Source organism: Staurois parvus, unplaced genomic scaffold, assembly GCF_062004578.1.
Source record: "Staurois parvus isolate SC_StPar_1 unplaced genomic scaffold, SC_StPar_1.0 ptg000561l, whole genome shotgun sequence".
Taxonomy (NCBI): Eukaryota; Metazoa; Chordata; class Amphibia; order Anura; family Ranidae; genus Staurois; species Staurois parvus.
The window spans coordinates 3,877,796-3,900,617 of record NW_028318357.1 but is presented as its reverse complement, the minus strand read 5'-3'; the positions used below and the strand labels follow the sequence as shown (position 1 = coordinate 3,900,617).

At 43.3% G+C, this 22,822-nt stretch overlaps 1 protein-coding gene across 2 annotated transcripts in view; it reads left to right on the top strand.

The window, feature by feature from the left end:
• The window catches only part of ZNF292 (zinc finger protein 292), an 82,082-nt gene that overhangs the window by 7,270 nt on the left and 51,990 nt on the right, over positions 1–22,822 (top strand). The window contains exon 1 of one of the 2 annotated variants that reach the window (XM_089691324.1): positions 10,894–11,122. The exons of the other annotated variant lie outside the window; for it this stretch is intronic. Within the exon in view, the coding sequence (XP_089547450.1) occupies positions 10,946–11,122 (177 nt within the window). The 5' untranslated portion in view covers positions 10,894–10,945. Of the gene's footprint in view, positions 1–10,893; positions 11,123–22,822 lie in introns of those variants that run through there. 2 annotated transcript variants of the gene reach the window in all.

Sequence of the window (22,822 nt, the reverse complement as noted above, 5' to 3'; positions counted from 1 at the left end):
TTACACTTTCAAAATAACAGAAAACAAAAAAATGGCGTCTGCAAAAGTTTGGGCACCCTGCAGAGTTAATATATTGTACTGTCCCCTTTGGCAAGTATCACAGCTTGTAAACGCTTTTTGTAGCCAGCCAAGAGTCTTTCAATTCTTGTTTGAGGTATCTTTGCCCATTCTTCCTTACAAAAGTCTTCCAGTTCTTTGAGATTTCTGGGCTGTCTGTCACGCACTGCTCTTTTAAGGTCTATCCATAGATTTTCAATTATGTTGAGGTCAGGAGATTGTGAAGGCCATGGCAAAACCTTCAGTTTACGCCTCTTGATGTAATCCCCCGTGGATTTCGAGGTGTGGTTAGGATCATTATCCATTTGTAGAAGCCATCCTCTCTTTATCTTCAGCTTTTTCACAGATGGCATCAAGTTACCATCCAAAATTTGCTGAAGTTTTATTGAATCCATTTTTCCTTCTACGCGTGAGATGTTCCCTGTGCCACTGGCTGCAACACAACCCCAAAGCATGATTGATCCAACCCCATGCTTAACAGTTGGACAGAGGTTCTTTTCAGTAAATTCTGTGCCCCTTCTTCTCCAAACGTACCTTTGCTCATTCCGGCCAAAAAGTTCAATTTTAACCTCATCGGTCCACAGAACTTGTTTCCAAAATGCATCAGGCTTGTCTATATGTTCATTTGCAAAGTTCAAACGATGATTTTTGTGGTGAGGATGTAGAAGAGGTTTTCTTCTGATGACTCTTCCATGAAGACCATATTTGTACAAGTATCTCTTTATAGTGGAATAGTGTACCACAACTCCAGTGTCTGCCAGATCTTTCTGGAGGGATCGTGCAGTCAAACGTGGGTTTTGAATTGTTTTTCTCACAATCCTGCGAGCTGTTCTGTCTGATATTTTTCTTGGTCTTCCAGATCTTGCTTTAACTTCCACTGTTCCTGATGACTGCCATTTCTTAATTACATTCCAAACAGAGGATATTGACATCTGAAAACGCTTTGCTATGTTCTTATAACCTTCTCCAGCTTTGTGAGCGTCAACTATTTTCAGTTTCAGTTTTCTAGACAACTGCTTAGAAGAACCCATGGTGCTGATTGTTGGGGCAAGGTCAGATAAGTCTGGGCATTTAAAACCTTTGAGATTGACATCACCTGGTCTTCCCAGATGATGATTGAGAACAATCCATGACACTGGCAGGTCTCAGCTTTGCAAAGGGGGCAGTGCATGCTATAAATTCTGCAGGGTGCCCAAACGTTTGCAGACGCCATTTTTTTGTTTTCTGTTATTTTGAAAGTGTAAATGATGGAAATAAAATCTAACTTTTGTTGACATATTATAAGAATGTCTAATCTGTAATTTGATGCCTTTTGGAGATTTTTCCATCTTTCCTTGGCTTCTTTATGCACATTAATACAAATTTTTGGCTGGGGTGTCCACACTTTTGATCCCCTCTGTAACTAACCAGATCAATATCCCAGGAGTTTAATTGATTTGATGCTGTACTCTGATTCGCACACATGAGCAGCTACCTCAGAAGCTATTTGACAGCAGAAGGTATTGTGACAGCTATCATTCAGGACATGCCTTTAATGTAACAGTTTTGAATAAGTGTCCATTCACATATATGCGGATTGGATGCAGTTTGAACCACATCCAATCCGCATGAAAGGTAAAAAAGACCCTGCTTCCTTTGGTGCCTGTTCACATATGTCCACTGCACTGGCGGTGCGGATTCAGTGTGATTTGAAAAAGAGTCCTGTACGATTTCTGAGCAGTGCGGTCCTGTCAGGTGTGGAATACAGGCTATTGACTCCTATGGGAACCTAAACCACATATGTGTGAACAGGATAATTCTGAGAGCTAATCCTGTCCTGAACCTGATGTAAACCTGACATGAACTGCTGAACTACTGTATCAATTAGCTGTGAAACCTGAGCTTCTATCTATACCAGCTCTAATCAGCTCTAACAGTTAAATCAATGGAATAGAAAAGAATAGACTACAAAAGAATAGAATAGAATAGCAAAGAATAGAAAACATTTTTAAAATTTTAGAATAGAATAAGAAATAATTTAACTGTCTTCTGAAATTCAAATAGAATAAATTTGCATAGAATAGATTAGAATAGAATAGAATAGAATACAAAAGAATAGACTAGCACAGAATAGAACAAAACAAAAGAATAGAACGCAAAAGAATAGAATAAAATAGAATAGAAAGACTATAACCATATTCTGAAAGTCAAATCGAATAACTTTGAATAGAATAGATTAGATTAGAACATAATATAATAGAAAAGAATAGAATAGAAAATAAAAGAAAAGAAAAACAATAGAATATAATTCAATAGAATAAAAAAAAATTGAAAGAATATAACCATCTTCCGAAATTCAAATTTAAAATAAAATATATTTGAATGCGAAAAGATTAGAACAGAATGGAAAAGAATAGAATAGGAAAAAACTATAGAATCGAATAATATAAAATACTAAACAAATAACTTTCTTCCGAAATTCGAATTTCGAAGAGAATAAATTTGATTCGAATAGAAAAGAATACAATAGAATAGAAAAAAACCAAGAGAATAGAATTCAATAGAATAGCAAGAATATAACTGTCTTCCAAAATTTAAATAGAATAAATTAGAATTTGAATAGATTAGAATAGAACAGAGAAGAATAGAATAGAAATAAAAACAATAAAATAGAGTAGAATAAAATAGAATATAACCATCTACCAAAATTCGAATAGAATACATTTGAATTTGAATTCCAAAAACAATTACACTAATTTAACAAAACAAAATTATTTCAATAATGAATCAAAACAAAGCACATTTTTTTCGTTCTGCACATGTCTTGAACTGAGGGCCTTAAAATGCCAGGACAGTGGAAATGCCCCCCAAATGACTCCTTTTGTGAAAGCAGATAGTCCAAGGTATTTTGTAGGAGGCATGGTAAGTTTTTAAAAAATAAAGAAATTAAGTAAACAAATTTCCAACATTTTTTTTTTACATACTGTCACCAGTGCAGTACAGCTTCATCATATGACCAGTGTGGCCGTGCTCATGGATACTGACTGGTGACAGCAAGTAAAAAAAAATTAATTTTTATTCAATTTGTTAACATTTTTTTCCTTTAACATTTTTTTTTCCATACTCTCATCAAAGTAGTTCAGTGTCCCCATAGTGACACTGTACTACCCTGGGGGAGCAGGGTGATTGGGGCTTTTTTTATATTTATATATTTTTTTTTTATTATAGCTTATAACAGACCACTGTTATTAGCAGTAGTTTTACATGTCATTAATGGATTTCATCCATGACATTTTGCTTAGTGTTGTGATTGGTCACAACTGATCACATAGTACGGAGAGTGCTTTGATTGGTCCAGGTACCATGTGATCACTTGTGACCAAACACAGATCACATTAGCAAGCAAATTGTCACGAATGAAAGCTATTCATGCCACTTTGCTTACAAGTAGTCATGTGATCTCTATGTTTGGACATAGTGATCACGAGCAGCTCGGTACTGAGCACTGTGATTGGACACAGCCAGGGGCGGACTGACAACTCATGGGGCCCCCGGGCAATAGGGGATCATGGGGCCCCTGTGTCCTTGCTCAAACTCAAAAAAGCCTATGAAAAAGGTACCAAGGGCATCTCATGTGGCCCCCTACTTACCCCGGGCCCTCGGGCAGTGCCCGCGTTTCCAAATGGTCAGTCCACCCCTGGACACAGCAGTCATAGAATCGCGCCGCAGTGCGCAAGTGCTCAAGGATGTACAAGTACGTTGCTGAGCCTGCAAGTAGTAAATCTACTGCTAGGGGGTGGCAAGTGGTTAACAGGCAGTAATGCTAGGCGTATTCCCATATTCTAACAGTCAGAATTCTGGCCAATATAATATATCGATGCCAGACATAGGTATGCGCATGCAAAAATTTGGCTTTTTACCACATTTTTTCTGCTGCTAAACTCATGTAGGAGATAAAAGTGTCAATAGAATACAGTGTGCATGAAGCCATAGCTGACAACCACTGTTCTAAACCTTCCCTAGTTTATCCACTTGATGCCAAATAACATACATGTACGTGATTAGCTTCAAGTGGTTATACCGGGGTTGTGACTTCAGCTGTATGCCATAACCCTGGTATTTTTTTTTTTTTCAACTAGCAAATGATTTTTCATCTAAAAGCAATCCTAGCGGCCCCTCCTAGGAGCCTCGTCCGTCTCTGTGGTCTAGGAGACAGGAAGCGATGTTATTACATCAATTTCAGTTAGGGCAGATGTAAACTCTGCTTTTTCTTTTAACCACTTGCACTCCAGGGGATTTACCCCCCCCCCCCAACCAGGCCATTTTTTTATATACAGCGCTGCGGTAGTTTAACTGACAATTGCGCGGTCATGCAACACTGCACCCAAATTAAATTTATGTCCTTTTTTCCCATTAACAGAGCTTTCTTTTGCTGGTATTTGATCACCTGTGTTTTTTATTTTCTGCGCTATAAGAAAAAAAAGACTGACAATTTTGAAAGAAAAGCAATATTTTTTACTTTTTGCTATTACACATGTCCAGTAAAAAAATATTGTCATAAATTTAGGCCAATATGTATTCTGCGACATGTCTTTGCTAAAACAAAAATCCCAATACGTGTAAACTAATTGGTTTACGTGAAAGATATAGCGTTCACAAATGGCGGTATATATACTGGAATTTTTTTTTTTTTACCAGGAATGGCGGCAATCAGCAACTTATAGCGGGACTGCGATGAGAATTCTGACACTGGGGGGAACTGACTTGGTGTCACTGACATCCCGTCACACCAATACAGTGATCAGTGCTAATTAAAAGCACTGACAGTGCACTAATGGCACTGGGCAGGAAGGGGTTAACATGTGGGCCAATCAAAGGGTTAACTGTGTGCTGCGTGTGCTTCACTGTGAATGGCGGCGCGGGTAGGGCGCACGTACACCCCGTACCCAGAACTGCAAAATCATACGTGTGTGTATGTGTATTTTCGCGCACCCGTGCCGCTCTGTGACATTATTTCTGCTATAGGGTGGCACAGAAGCTGTTAAAGCATTAGATCAATGTTTTATTATCTCATGCTTTCCAGGATAGAGGAGAGATGTGGGGTCTTATAGACCCCAGATGTCTCTATAAAGAGGACCTGTCATCCCTTATTTCTATCTCAAGGGATGTTTACACTCCTGGTGATGGGAATAAGAGTGATAAAAAAAAAATTTAAAAGGACAGTGTTAAAATAATAAATAATTGAAAAAAAAAAATGAAGTGCCCGTCCCTCTGTGCTTGTGTGCAGAAGTGAAAGCATACGTAGGTCATTCACACAAATGTAAACGAGGTATCGCCATGAACGTTATAGCAAGAGCTGTAATTCTAGCACTAGACTTCCTTTGTAACTCTAAACTGGTAACCTGTAAAAATGTTTAAAGTGCCACCTATGGAGATTTTTAAGTATCGTAGTTTGTCACCATTCCACAAGGTATCTATTTACTTGCCGTAACATCTAAATTTATATTTTACCAAAAATTGGGCTATGTACTTTGTTTTTTGTATTAAAATTCATTAAAAGAGAAGGTTTTTTTCCCCAAGTATACTTACTGTACCTAGGTGGATGTAGAATTGGTCCAATGCTGCAGCTGTCCCCCGCTGGCTCTAAGTGTGAGAACTCAGCGATCACATGACCACTGAATTCTCACAGCCACTCTGAGCGGAGAGCAGTGACTGTTAGTCACCACTGTCTGGTCTTCCCCTCCATCACTCACTGGAGTGCTGGACTGTAGAGGTAGAGGGAGCAGCTGGCTCAGGCTGTCAGCGGCTCACTGAGAGGCTGAGCCAGGTGCCGCTCCAGACTCTGGGGTGGATCCCAACTTTAACCATTTGACGCCCGGCCTATGGCCGAATGGCGTCCGGAAAAATGTACTAGCTTTCCGGGAGGCCGCCATATGGCGTCCTCCCGCACATGGGCAGTTCGCGCGCTTGCAGAGCCGTGCAGCAGCGTGATCTGTCACCGGCCGTGTACCTCGGACACGGCCGATGACAGATCTGAGTACCGGCCCCCATTGCGGGTACCATGTGACCTGCTGTAATCAATCACAGCAGGTCACATGACAGTTGTATACAATGGATAGCTTCATTCATGCCATTCATTGTATACTAGTGTCTAGCTGTGAATGGTCACAGCTAATCACATGCACATGTCATGTGATTAGCTGTGGCCAAATCACAGCTAAGCACAACAAAAAAATCCCCTGAATGAATCGATGTCATTCAGGTAAATGCTTGCTTATAGCAAAGTAATTCTTTGCTATAAGCAAATTGTGTAAAAAAGAAATACTGATCACTTACCCAAAGTAGTACAATGTTACTATGGTAACATTGTACTACTTTGGACATAGTGAAATATGAAAAAAAAATATTAAAAAAAGAAAAAAAATTTAATAAAAAATTTAAAATAATAAAAAATATATATATATATATTTTTTTTTTTTCACACTGTCACCAGTCAATGTCCCTGATCACCTCCATGCCAGTTATATGATGACGCTGTACTGCACTGGTGACAGTATGTAAAAAAAAAATTGTGAAAATAATTTTTTTTATTTTTTCATTTTCCAAAAAATTATGACAAAAAAAATACAACTTCAAAAAACTCGACTTGCCTCTTATGAAGTACGTCGGACTGTCTACTTTGCAAAAAGGGGTCATTTGGGGATATCTGTGCTATTCTGACATTCTTGGACCTCAAGGAATTAGATTGGCTGTCAGTACTTCAGGATTGATCAATATTCAGATCTATACCATAGTTTGTGAACTCTATAACTTTCCTACAAACTAAAAAATACATCCTAATTTGGGTTATTTTCACCAAAGACATGTAGTAGAATACATCTCGGCCTAAATTTATGCACAATATTTATTTGCAAACTTTTATAACAGAAACAAAGAAAAACGTGTTTTTTTTTCACAATTTTCAGTCTTTTTTTGTTAATTTAGCAAAAAATAAAAACCCCAACGATGATTAAATACCACCAAAAGAAAGCTCTAGTTGTGTGAAGAAAATGATAACATTTTAGTTTGGGTACAATGTTGTATGACTGCGCAATTGTCATTCAAAGTGTGAGAGCGCTGAGACCTGAAAAATGGCCTGGGCAGAAAGGTGTAAAATTGCCCTGTATTGAATTGGTTCTCCAGCCTGGACCAGCAGAGTGACATCAGCCCGCTGTTGGCTGAAATCGGGTCACAGGAGTGCAGATCAAACTGCATGCCTGTGATCCACAGGAGAAGTAGAGCCAAAAAAGCTTCTCCTTTAACCACTTTCCCTCCGCTCTATAGCAGTTTTACTGCTACAGGGTGGCATTCCTGTGCAGAATCACATAAATACACAAAATCTTCAGCTGTGAACTGTCACAACACAAAACGATCTGCAAGGCCTGGGAAGCAGTTGCTCTCGGCACCTGTAGATCATTGGTCAAGAAGGAGGAACAGAGCTATGGCCATAGCACTGTTGTGTTGACAGGATATGTTTTATAGCAGAAAATAAAAATATATTTTTTTCAAAATTGTCAGTCATTTTTTGTTTATAGTGCAAAAAATAAAAACCGCAGAGGTGATCAAATACCACCAAAAGAAAGCTCTATTTGTGGGGAAAAAAAATTCATTTGGGTACAGCATTTGCATGACCACGCAATTGTCAGTTAAAGTATCGCAAAAAAGGGCCTGGTCAGGAAGGGGGTAAGGGTCCTTTGACATGGGGGGGGGCTCTCCGCTGATCCCTGCTGAGCAAGAGGGTAACAGGTCTGTGGCTGCTCCTCTGCTGCAGTGCAGACACAGAGCAGCTCGCTCTTCTCAATAGGCGGTCAGATGAAAACGGACCATCTGACCATTTCCATTGGATGGAAGGGGAATTGAATCCCCATCGGTCCCTTTTTTACAAGTTGATTTGGATTGGATGTCGGCGGGTATAAACAGACACGTCCGTTTGCACCTGCTGCTCCATAGAGGTGATTGGAGGTTTCGATCAGGTCCACCTGAAAAACAGGTGGACTGACCCGATCGAAACGTCCATGTGAAAGAGGCCTTAACCACTTGCCTACCAGGCACTTTTACCCCCTTCCTGCCCAGAGCAATTTTCAGCTTTCAGCACTGTTGCACTTTGAATGACAATTGTGCGATCATGCAGCACTGTACCCATATGACATTTTTATCATTTTTTTCACACAAATAGAGCTTTATTTTGGTGGTATTTAATCGCCCCTGGGGTTTTTATTTTTTGCACTATACGCACAAAAAGAGCAAAAAAATTTGAAAAAAAAGTTTGTAAAATTTTGCAAACAGGTAATTTTTCTCCTTCACTGATGTGCTTTGATGAGGCTGCACTGATAGGCAGCACTGATGGGCACTAGCAGGCAACACTGATATGCAGCAATGATGGGCACTGATAAGCAGCACTGATGGGCGCTAGTAGGCAGCACTGAAGAGATAGCACGGATAGGCAGCACTGATAGGCTGCACTGATATGCAGCAATGATGGGCACCAGTAGCAGCACTGATGAGATGGCACAGATAGGCTGCACTGATATGCAGCAATGATGGGCACTGATAGGCTGCACTGATATGCAGCAATGATGGGCACTGATAGGCAGCACTGATGGGCACTAGTAGGCAGCACTGATGAGAAAGCATGGATAGACAGCACTGATAGGCTGCACTGATATGCAGCAATGATGGGCACTGATAGGCAGCACTGATGGGCACTAGTAGGCAGCACTGATGAGATGGAACGGATAGGCAGCACTGATAGGCTTCACTGATATGTAGCAATGATGGGCACGAGTAGGCAACACTGATAAAATGGCACAGATAGGCTGCACTGCTATGCAGCACTGATGGGCACTAGTAGGCAGCACTGATAAGATGGCATGGATAGGCTGCACTGATATACAGCAATGATGGGCAGTGATAGGCAGCACTGATGGGCACTAGTAGGCAGCACTGACGAGATGAAACGGATAGGCTGTACTGATATGTAGCAATGATGGGCACTGATAGGCAGCACTGATGGGCACTAGTAGGCAGCACTGATGAGATGGCACAGATAGGCTGCACTGATATGCAGAATTGATGGGCACTGATAGGCAGCACTGATGGGCACTAGTAGGCAGCACCAATGAGATGGCATGGATAGGCTGCACTGATATGCAGCAATGATGGGCAGTGATAGGCAGCACTTGTGGGCACTAGTAGGCAGCACTGATAGGCTGCAATGATGGGCAGTGATAGGCAGCACTGATGGGCACTAGTAGGCAGCAGTGATGAAATGGCACTGATATGCAGCAATGATGGGCAGTGATAGGCAGCACTGATGGGCACTAGTAGGCAGCACCGATGAGATGGCACAGATAGGCAGCACTGATAGGCTGTACTGATATGCAGCAATGATGGACACTGATGGGCACTAGTAGGCAGCACTGATGAGATGGCACGGATAGGCAGCACTGATATGCAGCAATAATGAGCACTATTAGGCAGCACTTATGGGATGGCACAGATAGGCTGCACTGATAGGCAGCACTGATGGGCGCTAGTAGGCAGCACTGATGAGATGGCATGGATAGGCTGCAATCACATGCAGCAATGATGGGCAGCACTGATGAGATGGCACGGATAGGCAGCACTGATAGGCTGTACTGATATGCAGCAATGATGGACACTGATGGGCACTAGTAGGCAGCACTGATATGCAGCAATGATGGGCACTATTAGGCAGCACTGATGGGATGGCACAGATAGGCTGCACTGATAGGCAGCACTGATGGGCACTAGTAGGCAGCACTGATGAGATGGCACGGATAGGCTGCACTGATATGCAGCAATGATGGGCAGTGATAGGCTGCACTAATATGCAGCAATGATGGGCAGTGACATGCGGAGCAGACTGGTAGCACTGCTGGGAACTGATGTGCACTGGTGGAAACCACTGTTCATCAGTGCTGACCTGGTCTATGACAATTGCCCTTTATCGGCAGAACTTTCCTCACACTGTGACAGCATGAGGAAAGCGCAGTAGATAACTGCCAACTGTATTTACTCGGTGATCTGCTGTGTCATTGGACACAGCTGATCACATGGTAAAAGGCCACTGTGATTGGCCTTTTACCTCATCACATGATCAGCTGTGCTTGTAGGACAGTGATCAGATTGCCAGGTACGTACCCCCGGAGGCACGCATTCTGGGAGGATGTCATATGACGCCCTCCCAAAACTGGACGGCAGCGCTGTAGCCATCAGTCGGCTATAGCGGGGTTGGCAAGAAGTTAATCTTCAGGAGGGATTGTGGTTAAAGTGTATTTTTCCCCAAAACAAATTGTGTTTGAAAAACCATTGTACAAATACCGTGTGTCATAAATATTGCAACAACCACTATTTTATTCTCTGGCGCCTCTGCTAAAAAAAAATGTGACATTTTAAGGGTTCAATGTCATTTTCTAGCAAAACTAAATGCTGATTTTGACCTTTAAGTACAGTGTCTGAATAAGGCTGGTGTTGAAGTGGTTAACGAATGGCTATGTCTGCCCATGGAAGCAGGAAGTGTGCGATTGTGAGGCCTGCCTTCCCTGTGTGTACTGTGAGGCCTGCCCTCCCTGTGTGTACTGTGCCCCCTAAGCAGTGATTTGTTGCAGAAGGCGGCTGTCAGCTGTGGTAGTAGAGCGGCATGTTCTCCTCCTGTCCTATGAGAGGCCACAGCTGAGCTGCTAGTGTGCAGGCCCCGGGCTCTGTGCCGGTGTGTGCAGCAGCCGCTCAGCGTGACCCTCCCCATCACGACGTGCACGCTACAACGTCGGAACGTGGCATTGTGGATAGTGACGCCGAGCGGCCGTGTGTGCGAGAGTTTGTGTACGAGACCGAGCGGGGTGTGAAGATGGCGGACGGGGAGGCCGAGGCGGAGAACGGCTCCTGCCCGGACCTGGCCGCCGAAATGCCCCGTTTGGAGGAGAGGCTGCAGGAGCTGGAGGGACAGCTGAGGGTTGCGGGGGCCGGCGGAGGAGAGGACGAGGCCGTGCAGGCGGCCAGCGAGTACTGCCAGCGCTTCTGTCAGGTGAGAGGGCTCGGCCGGGGGAGCGGGAAGCGGGGTCGTGCACGGCCGGAGCGGCCATCGTTGTCTGACTGGGTTCCCTGCTGCTAGAATGGTGGAGGGGGCTGCTGGGCGGGATCACGGCTCCTTTGTGTTTACATGCTCCATAGATCTGTAGAGGCCTGTCATCTCCTGGGCAGCCCCGGGGATCCCCTACCTGTGTGTATACAGGGGATCCCTTGCAGGCCGGTGCTTGTCATGTGTGCCCATTGTACAACACCGGCTCCGTGACCTGCCTGGCCTCAGTGTCCCCTGTCTGTGTGTGACAGACAACATTCTCCATCTCCCCGCCCCCCGCTCTGATCTGCAGCCGCCCGCCTTCTGTCTGGAGCCAGGCAAAGGCATGCATGGTGGACGATCAGCAACCGTGCCGCCTGTTATTATGCCCCGATTCCATCATCCTGCCACTACTACCCGGCTCCATTCAATGTCTACTGATCACAGGGCTTGTATTAGGGAGAGGGAATGGCTCACACCCCCTCCTTCCTCCATTCACTTGTATGCAGCCACTAAGGGAATTATCTGTAGACCCCCCCCCCCCCCATATTTTATGACATTCTCGCATGCAGAGGACGCAATGCTTCCTTCCCTGGTTAATTAGCTGTTATTTCAGATTTTGTCTTCACTGTTCACCTGATTCCTTTGTGGTGTCTGCTTATGACAGCTCAGATCCAAACACTCCAGCTTTTTGCAGCTCATACACACTGCTGTATTGAGACATATGACATCAAATTGGCCTGTATATCCTAAAATATGGGCCTATTTCACTGCCCAGAGGTGCTGGTGCACTGAAAAATAAATTCTGCTGCCGAAACCGAAAATGCAGGATGCACATGCCCAAAACCAAAATGTCTGCATATGTTGGGAGGCTCAATTTTTTTTTTTTGTTATTCCTAATGTATGTTTTTATTTTAACGTATGATTTTATTGCTCACATAGGAGACCAATAGTCCCCTATGTGCTAGCATATAAGTGACAGGTCCTCTTTGTAGTGGGAGGAGTGGTGTATACAGTGAGGGAGCGGTGTATACAGACGGTCCCTCACTTGCCAGCGCTAGATGTCATTTCCAGTTTTTAAATACACTTGCCAGCTTTTTTTTTTCCTACACTTTATAGCTCCAGAAAAGGAGCTGTCATTCACCTCTTTGCCTCTCTCGCTTGTTGGCGCTAAATGTCATTGCTGAGTTTTAAATGTAATGTCCGGCTTTTTTTCTTCACTTTATCTCTGAGAAGAAGCTGTCATTCGCCTCCGACGCTAAAGTAAACTAAGGGGCGGGGTACCTGGGTAATGTCCCTAGGTAACCCTTCCCCCTTGTTTACTTTAGCAGCAGATTACAGCTCCTTCTCGGAGCTATAGTGAAGGGGGAAAAAAGCCGGCAATGACATTTAGCACCGGCTAATGGGGGAACCTGTCTGTATACACAGATCCCTCACCGTATACAGTGCTTACCTCCTCTCTCCAACCCCCCCCCCCCCCCATCTGCTGTACACCCAGGCCCCTCCAACCAAATAGTCCACCCGTCATTGGGGTCGGGTCTCTCATCATCGGCACCTATATACAGACAGGGTCCCTCACTTGCCAGCGCTATATATGTCATTGCCAGTTTTTAAATACACTCGCCAGCTTTTTTTTTTTCCTTCACTTTATAGCTCCAGACAAGAAGAATCAAACTACCACAGCGCTGTGGTAGTTCTTTGAGAACTACAAGCAGACAGCTGCAAAGACTGTCGGAACTTGTAGTTTTCCCATTCACAATACACTGTGAAAGAGTGACGTGGCTGGGAGGGCAGAACGCATTCACCTCTTTGCCAGGCTCTCTCGCTTGTTGGCGCTAAATGTCATTGCTGAGTTTTAAATGTAATTTCCGGCTTTTTTTCTTCACTTTATCTCCGAGAAGAAGCTGTCATTCACCCCAACGCTAAAATAAACTAAGGGGCGGGGTACCTGGGTAATGTCCCTATGTGACCCTGCCCCTTTGTTTACTTTAGCAGCAGATTACAGCTCCTTCTCCGAACTAAAGTGAAGGAAAAAAAAGCAGGCAATGACATTTAGCGCCGGCAAATGGGGGAACCTGTCTGTATACACTGCTCCCTCACTGTATACAGTGCTTACCTCCTCTCTCTGACACCCCCCCCAATCTGCTGTACACCTAGGCCCCCCCCATCCAAATAGTCCACCCGTCATTGGGGCTGGGTCTCTCATCATCGGCACCTATATTGTCCCACTTTTTCCTATCGGCAAAATGCAGACAGGCCTATATTCTACTGCAGAAATTTCGATGCATCCCTACTCAAAGTATATCATCACCTGCACCAGTGAACTGCTGGATGCAGCTCTCCCAGGTATACGCATTTCCAGGCATAAACATGTACAGGCATCTGCCCCTGGATGCATGTTTATGCCAAGAGCTGCATTTATGTGGGGCAACTGTCTCTTGGTATTTGTACAGATGGCTAATTGCACTAAAATATACAGGCCGTGTGCGTGAGTCCTTATCTTTGTTGTATCTCAGTGCTGCCAGTCTCCTGCATCCTAATTGCGGCCAGACACTGTCTTCTACCTGCAGGCATTACGGCAATGGCTGTTTGTCATTTCTCAGGGTAGGTGAGTTAAAGGATAAGTTCCCCTTTTGTGTTACACACATATTCAGCTTGTGACATGTTACAAAAGGACTTTCCCCTTGCCCCCTGATCCCCCATTGTGAGAGCTAGAGGGGTGTCACCTCTGAGACCCCCCCCCCCCAACTTGCTGTCACAATTTACTAAAATTGTGGTCATGCAGCGTTCTGCCCTCCCAGCCACGTCACTCTTTCACAGTATATTGTGAATGGGAAAACTACAAGTTCCGACAGCCTTTGCAGCTGTCTGCTTGTAGTTCTCAAAGAACTACCACAGCGCTGTGGTAGTTTGATTCTTCTTGTCACTGTGTATCTGCTTGCCCAAACTAGGTACGAGCACACAGATAACACTGACAGTCTGCAGGAGTGAAATGCTTTCCAGGCTCCCAAAACAAAAAGTAGTAAATGTACATTATTTTTTTTTTTTACATGCAAAAAAAGTGCATTTATTATTTTGTTGTTACAAGGTGAACTTATCCTTTTAACCCTTTTGCCACCAGGTCCGTATGTCGTAAGGACCTTACAGCAGGGGATTTATACACACTCCGATGGCTGCAACTGCCAGGATTTTGTATAAAACTGACAGGCAGACTCCCGCCTGTCAGGTGAAAGCAGTCGGGTGACTGCGCTGTCGCCTGATTGCTTCCACAGCCACCTGTACCCTGCATGTCTTAATAAAGAGAACCTGTCACCTAAAAATCATCAAATAGAAGACTTTATGTCCCCTATGTTATTGGGGAAAAAAAGGTTAAGTAAGCCCCCCCCCCAATAAAAATTGTGCCCCCCTCCACATAGACATATACAAACATAAATGCACACGTCGGGGCACCTACGCTTGAAAACGTCGATTGCGATACACCTGTTATATATTGCTGTGCATGCCAGGGTGAGAGCCATAAATCTAGCACAAGACCTCCTCCATAACACTAAACTGATGACCTATAGGGGTTTTTGATGCGTCACCTATAGAAAATATAGGCTACTGAAGTTTGTTGCCATTTAATAGGTGTACACAAATTAAGGTTTGGCATGTTGGGTATCTATTTACTCAGCACAACCTTGTCTCTAATATGTTACCAAAATTTGAGTAATTTATTGCTTTTGTTTGCCCTAAAATTCCCTTTTATTTTGATTATTATTATTGGTACTTGTATAGCGCTGTCAATTTACGCAGCACCCTCAAGGGGTTTACAATCTAACTCACATTCATACATACACATACTAGGGCCAATTTAGACAGAAGCCAATTAACCTACCAGCATGGCACATGCCAACTCCAGGCAGGTGGTGTCATGGTTGGGTTTTGAGCTACCCTAGTACTGCCAGGCAGAAGTGCTAACCGTTTAGCCACTGTGCTGCCACAACTTGTGTGTTTTTTACTGAAATTTTACCTTTGCATTAATATCCGCTGACATAAAAATTTAAACTACCACTATTTTATTCTGTAGGGTAGACACCATTACAGAAAATATATAATGTTTGGAGGATTTGTGTAATCTTCAAGTCTGAAATAATTTTTTTAAACGTTTGCAAAAATGCAAAAACTGCTCTAGCAGCAAAAAGGTTAAAAAGGATAAGTTCACCTTTTGTAACATGTTACAGTTGTGATCAAAAGTTTGCATACCCTTGGAGAATTGCTAATAGTCTTACTATTTTTAAAGAAGACATGAGTGATCAAGCAAAACAAATTTTATTTCTTATGGGATTAATATTCAACTGTAGGTCATAACAGAATGACACAATCCTAAAACAAATCATGGCAACAAGTAAACCAATGAAATGACCCCTGTTCATAACTCTGCATACCCTTCATTCTTAATCACTTGCCCTCCAGAGGATTTACCCCCTATCCTGACCACTCCATTTTTTGTGATACAGCGCTGCGTTACTTGAACTGACAAATTACGCGGTCATGCAGTGCTGCATCCAAATGAAATGTACATCTTTTTTCCCCACAAATAGAACTTTCTTTCGGTGGTATTTGATCACCTCTGTATTTTTATTTTTTGCGCTATAAACAAAAGAAGACCAACCATTTTGAAAAAAAAAAACTATTTTTGACTTATTGTTGTTAACCACTTGCCAACTGCGATATAGCCAAATAACTGCTGCAGCGCGGTTGTCCAGTTCTGGGAGGGCGTCATATGACATCCTCCCAGAACGTGCCCTTCCACGTGCCCCCGGCGGCCCGCACCCGGAGATTTCAGTGTTGCCCAGCAGTGCCGCCAGTCAGTGCCCATCATTGTTGCATATCAGTGCAGCAGCATCAGTGTCGCCTCAATACACATCAGTGAAGGGGAAAAATTACCTGTTTGCTAAATTTTATAATAGAAACAAAGAAAAACTTTTTTTTTTCATTTTTTTTTATATTTTATTTTTTTTGTTTATAGCGCAAGAAATAAAACACCCAGCGACGATTAAATACCACCTAAAGAAATATCTATTTGTGTGAAAAAAATGCTAAAACTTTCATACGGGTACAGTGTTTCATGACCACGCAATTGTCATTCAAAGTGCGACAGCGCTGAAAGCTGAAAATTGGCCTGGGCAGGAAGGGGGTATAAGTGCCTGGTAGGCAAGTGGTTTACATGTCCAGTAAAAATATTTAAAAAATCAAATTTCATCATAAATTTGGGTCAAGATATATTCTGCTACATGTCTCTAATAAAAACATCCCAATACATGTAAACTTAATTGGTTTACGTGAAGGTTATAGCGTTTACAAATGGTTGTATATATACTGGAATTTAAAAAATAAATTTTTTTACTAGTAATGGCAGCGATCAGCAGCTTATATCAGGACTGCGGTGGGCAGTCTGACACTGGGGAGAACTGATTTGTTGTTACTGACATCCCCAGTGACACCAATACAGTGATCAATGCTAATAAAAAACACTTACGCTGTACTAATGGCACTGGGCAGGAAGGGGCTAACATCTGGGGAGATCAGAGGGCTAACTGTGTGCTGTGTTATGCAGTGCCATGCAAAGCAGTGTGCAGGAGCTGACAGGGGAGAGATCTGTATTGTTTACATACAGATCTCTCCCCCGTCGGTAATACTCGGAAATCGCCAAGTGCCAGCGGTTATTCACCAGCCAGGACCCGGTGATTGACGGCAAAGGCCGTAGATGGAGGTGTGGGTAGGGCACAGGCGCGCCCCCTACCCAGAACTGCAAAATCACGTGTATATATATACATGATTTTGCACACCTGTCCCGCCCTGTAGCAGTATTTCTGCTATAGGGCGACACGGAAGCGGGTAATACTGTGTATTGCCCAGTTAGCATCAATGACAGTGTGCAGTTTTTTGTAATAGTTTTCTAGGAGGCCCCAAATTCTTGCAGGTGGTATAGCTGCTCATTCATCTTGGCTAAATGACTCAAAGTCATGCAAAGTCTGGTCGTTTTACATGAACCACATGTTTGAGGTCTCCGCATAGTGGCTTGATGATATTAGGGTCAGGAGACTGTGCTGGCCAATCCATAACCTTCACCTTTTTCTGCTGTAACCAGTGGAAGGTTAACTATGGCTTGTGCAGAATCATTTTCGTGTTGGAAAGTCCAAGAGCGTCCCATGTGCAGCTTTTGTGCAGAAGAATGCAAATTGTCTGCCAGTATTTTCTGATAACAGGCTGCATTCATCTTGCAGTTTTTACAAGATTCCCTGTGCCTTTAGAGCTCACCAATGCCCCCCCCCCCTAAACCTCAGTGAGCCACCACCATGCTTCACAGTGGGGATGGTATTCTTGTTGCTATAGACCTTGTTGACCCCTCTCCAAACATAGCGCTTAGGGTTGTTACGATGAAGCTCTATTTTGGTATTGTCACTCCAGATTACAGTGTGCCAGAAGCTGTGAGGCTGGTGTTGTCAGGCATATTGTTTTTTGTAGCATTGGCTCAGTAAAGGCTACTTTCTGGCAATGCAACCATGCAGCTTTTTTTTTTTTGTTTATTGTTATATTGTAGTCCTTGAAACAACCACACCTTTTTCCAGGGTGGATTTGATTTAAATGAAGTTGGTTTAAATCACTAGTGAAAAGGCTCGATTTAAATCATAATTTTTAAAGCGCAGCTGTCATCTCTGTCCTGCAGCGGCTCCTCCTCTGACCCACGGTTGACTCACCGACAGTCCCATTCACTTTAACTAGCTGCCGACCGCAGATAGCCGAATGACGGCTGCACTGCGGCCGGCCAGTTCTGGGTGGACGTCATATGACGTCCTCCCAGAACACGCTCTCTGGGGCGCGCACCCGGCGATCTCTGTGATCGCTGTGTCCTACGGACACAGCTGATCACGTGATGTGGTAAAAGGCCAATCACAGCGGCCTTTTACCACGTGATCAGCGGTGTCCAATGACACGCTGATCAGAGGAAAATGCAAGTGCCGGTTCTCGGCTGCACTTTCCTCACGCTGTCAGATCGTGAGGAAAGTACTGCCGAGAATCGGCAGTTGTCAGAGTGGGGATCGGCACCGATCATCAGGGCACTGATGATCAGTGCCCTGATGATCGGTGCCCAGCAGTGCCACCCGCAAGCTCCGCCCACCTGTGCCCAGCAGTGCGCCCACTAGCTCCGCCCACCTGTGCCCTGCAGTGCCACCCACCTGTGCCCTGCAGTGCCACCCACCTGTGCCCTGCAGTGCCACCCACCTGTGCCCACCCACCAGTGCCACCCACCAGTGCTGCCAGTCAGTGCCACCAGTCAGTGCCCAGGGGTTGTGCCAGTCAGTGCCGCCAGTCAGTGCCCAGCAGTGATGCCAGTTAGTGCCGTCTATCAGTACCCATCATCAGTGTCACCTATCAGTGCCGCCTATCAGTGCTGCATATTAGTGCCGCCTATCCGTGACACCTCATTAGTGCTGTCTATCAGTGCCGCCTATCCGTGCCACCTCATTAGTGCCGCCTATCAGTGCCCTTTAGTGCTGCCTATCAGTGCCCATCAGTGCTGCCTCATCAACGCACATCAGTGAAGGAGAAAAATTACCTGTTTGAAAAATTTTATAATAGAAACAAAGAAACTTTTTTTTTTTTTTTCAAATTTTTTGCACTTTTTGTATTTATAGCGCAAAAAGTAAAGTGCCCAGTGGCGATTAAATACCACCAAAAGAAAGCTCTATTTGTGAGAAAAAAATGATCAAAATTTCATATGGGTACAATGTTGCATGACCGCGCAATTGTCAATCAAAGTGCAGCAGCGCTGAAAGCTGAAAATTGGCCTGGTAAATAAGGGGGTATAAGTGCCTGGTAGGCAAGTGGTTAATGGGATGGCTGGTGATGCGGCAGTGACACAACAAGGTGAGGGATTTGGCGGCAGTGACACAAGGTGAGGGACAAGGCGGCAGCAGGTGAGTGGATGCCTGCTAACCGGGGCTGCCATGATGTATCTAAAATAACAGGTGCTCTTTAACCGCCTTCCGCCCGTCATATAAGGAAATGACGGGTGCAAGGAGGTTCTCTCATTCTGGGAGGACGTCATATGACATCCTCTAAACATGCGTGCGCGCCCCCGGGGGTCACGCAGCGTGACGATCAGTGGTGTGCTGTGTCCCTGGGACATAGCGGATCACCAATTAGAGGAAAGAGCCGATGACTTCGGCTTGATCATGTGATCAGCTGTGTCCAATCACAGCTGATCACATGTAAATAAGGAAATGCCGGTTATCAGCATTTCTCTCCTCACAAGCTGTCACACTGACAGCTCGTGAGGAGAGCCGGTAGTTGGCATTTATAAGTGGGGACATCTACACTGATAATCAGGGCACTGATGATCAGTCCCACCTGTCGGCGCCTACCAGTGCACATCAATGCCACATATCAGTGCCCATCTGAGCTGCCTTTCAGTGCCAACTGTCAGTGCCGTCTGAGTGCTGCCTATCAGTGCCCATCAGTGATATCTGTGAATGCCCACCAGTGATGCCTGTCAGTGCCCATCGGTACCCATCACTGCAGCCTCATTAGCGCACATCAGTGAAGGAGAAAAAGTATTCATTTACAACATTTTATAACAGAAATTAAGAAAAAACTTTTTTTTTTTTTCAAAATTTTCAGTTTTTGGTTTGTTTAGCAAAAAATAAAAACCCATAGGTGATTAAATACCACCAAAAGAAAGCTCTATCTGTCTCAAAAAAATGATAACAATTTCATATGGGTACAGTGTTGCATGACCGCGCAATTGTCATTCAAAGTGTGACAGCGCTGAAAGCTGAAAATTGGTCTGGGCAGGAAGGGGGTATAAGTGCCCAGTAGGCAAGTGGTTAAATGTAAGGACTCGGACTCATTTTTTCTGGTAGTTAGAATCTTTAATATTTGCAAACCAAATGAAGGTTTCCTTTCTAGAATAATAAGCTGTCAGGTTAGTAAAACGGCGTTACTCATGGTTACTGTGAAATTGTGTGAATGCATCAATGCGGTGCATGTTATCTCTGCTTCCAGAGCTTGGATTCATTGAATGAGTTTACCAATGTAAATACGCCCCTTGAGGGTTAGGGACTGATGTGAATGTACAATATATACAGTTGTGTTCAAAATAATAGCAGTGTGTTGAAAAAAGTGAATAAAGCTCAAAATCCTTCTAATAGCTTTTATTTCCATACACACAAATGCATTGGGAACACTACACATTCTATTCCAAATCAAAACATGAAGAAAAGTGAATATTAGACTGTTCAAAAAAATAGCAGTGTTTGTATTCTTCTTTACAGACTCAAACATTCACTATATAAACTGAAACATGTTTGAAGATTTTGCTTTCCTTTTAATCACTTAATTAATATTTAGTTGTATAAGCACTGTTTCTGAGAACTGCTGTACATCTGTGTTGCATGGAGTCAACCAACTTCTGGCACCTGTGATCAGGTATTCCAGCCCAGGATGATTGGACTACATTCCACAGTTCTTCTCTATTTCTTGGTTTTGCCTCAGAAACTGCATTTTTGATGTCACCCCACAAGTTTTCTATTGGATTAAGATCCGGGGATTGGGCTGGCCACTCCATAACGTCAATCTTGTTGGTCTGGAACCAAGATGTTGCATGTTTACTGGTGTGTTTGGGGTCGTTGTCTTGTTGGAACACCCATTTCAAGGGCATTTCCTCTTCAGCATAAGGCAGCATGACCTCTTCAAGTATTCTGATGTATTCAAACTGATCCATGATCCCTGGTATGCGATAAATAGGCCCAACACCGTAGTATGAGAAACATCCCCATATCATGATGCTTGCACCACCATGCTTCACTGTCTTCACAGTGTACTGTGGCTTGAATTCAGTGTTTGGGGGTCGTCTGACAAACTGTCTCCGGCCACTAGACCCAAAAAGAACAATCTTACTTTCATCAGTCCACAAAATGTTGCGCCATTTCTCTTTAGTCAATGTGCTCTTTGGCAAATTGTAACCTCCTCAGCACGTCTTTTTTTCAACAGTGGGACTTTGCGGGGGCTTCTTGCAGATAGCTTGGCTTCACATAGGCGTCTTCTAATTGTAACAGCACTCACAGGTAACTTTACACCTTCTTTGATCTTCCTGGAGCTGATTGTTGGCTGAGTCCTTGCCATTTTGGCTATTCTTCTATCCATTCGAATGGTAGTTTTTCACTTTCTTCCACGTCTTTCAGGTTTTGGTTGCCATTTTAAAGCATTTGCGATCATTTTAGCTGAGCAGCCTATCATTTTCTGCACTTCTTTATGTTTTCCCCTCTCCAATCAACTTTTTAATCAAGGTTCGCTGTTCTTCTGAACAATGTCTGGAACGACCCATTTTCCTCAGAATTTCAGAGAGAAATGCACTGTAACCAGCATGTACAACATTTGCTGCCTTCCTTCCTTAAATAAGGGCAATAATTGCCACCTGTTTTTCAAAGAATGAATGACCTCACTAATAGAACTCCACACTGCTATTATTTTGAACATGCCCCTTTCAATTAGTGATTCAATTACACAGAATCAGCAGCATGCATGTCATGACTGTTGGGTCTGTTGGATTTCTATTACTCTACTACACCTGCTAGTAAATTATTTGCCATGTGGAAATCTCATTTCTACCAAAAACAGTGATTGATCAGGTTAGTGATGTCTGACTGCTATTATTTTGAACACAACTGTATATGTGTAAAGTGCTACGTAAATGGACAGCGCTATATAAGTACCTGAACTAAATAAACGTAAATATTGCAGAATATACAGCCTCATGCTATATAACTAAGCTCCATTTCATGCTGAATAAACTAAATTATTAATGTATCTTAACCACTTCCCATCCGGCCCATGTAAATAAACAGCTGGATGGGAGCAGTGCAGGGTCGGGTGGCTGTTTATAAACGGCCTCACCGGCCCCTGCTTGTGCGCGCAGCACCGCGATCCGGTGCCTGATGTGTCCTCCGGACACAGTGGAACACCGAAGGTTGTACGGGACCTCTGTGTGAAGTTCCAATCATAACTGACAATTGCGTGGTCATGCAACATTGTACCCATATGAAATTTTGATCATAATTTTTTTCTCACAAATAGAGCTTTCGTTTGGTGGTATTTACTTGCCGCTGGGGTTTTTATTTTTTGCGCTATAAACAAAAAAAGAGCAAAAAATTTGAAAAAAGGTTTCTTTGTTTCTATTCAGGGTGCATTTGATTTAAATCACGATTTAAATCACTAGTCAGTAAGGCTTGATTTAAATCCTAGTTTTCTACATAAAGACTAATTCTTGCTGGTATAACTTTAATATACAAGTAGATGAAGATTTTTAGAATAACAACTTTTCATATTAGTTTTTTTTATCCCCAGTTTAATAGGTTAATCATTCATATTTGGACTACTTTCTGTTGTACTTAGGAAGGAGAAAAATAATCATTACCTTAATAATAACAATTTAAATAGATTTATTCATCTGAAACAATAACATTCCAGCATATGTTATTTGCTTAAACAAACATCCATGTTTGGTAACTAATTTGGCTAAACAAAATATATATATTTTAAGAAACTTAGACTGTCAGCCCCTTCCTCCTCACACTTAGTTTCACTTTCTTCTTGTGCAGATCTATTCCACTCCAAACAATC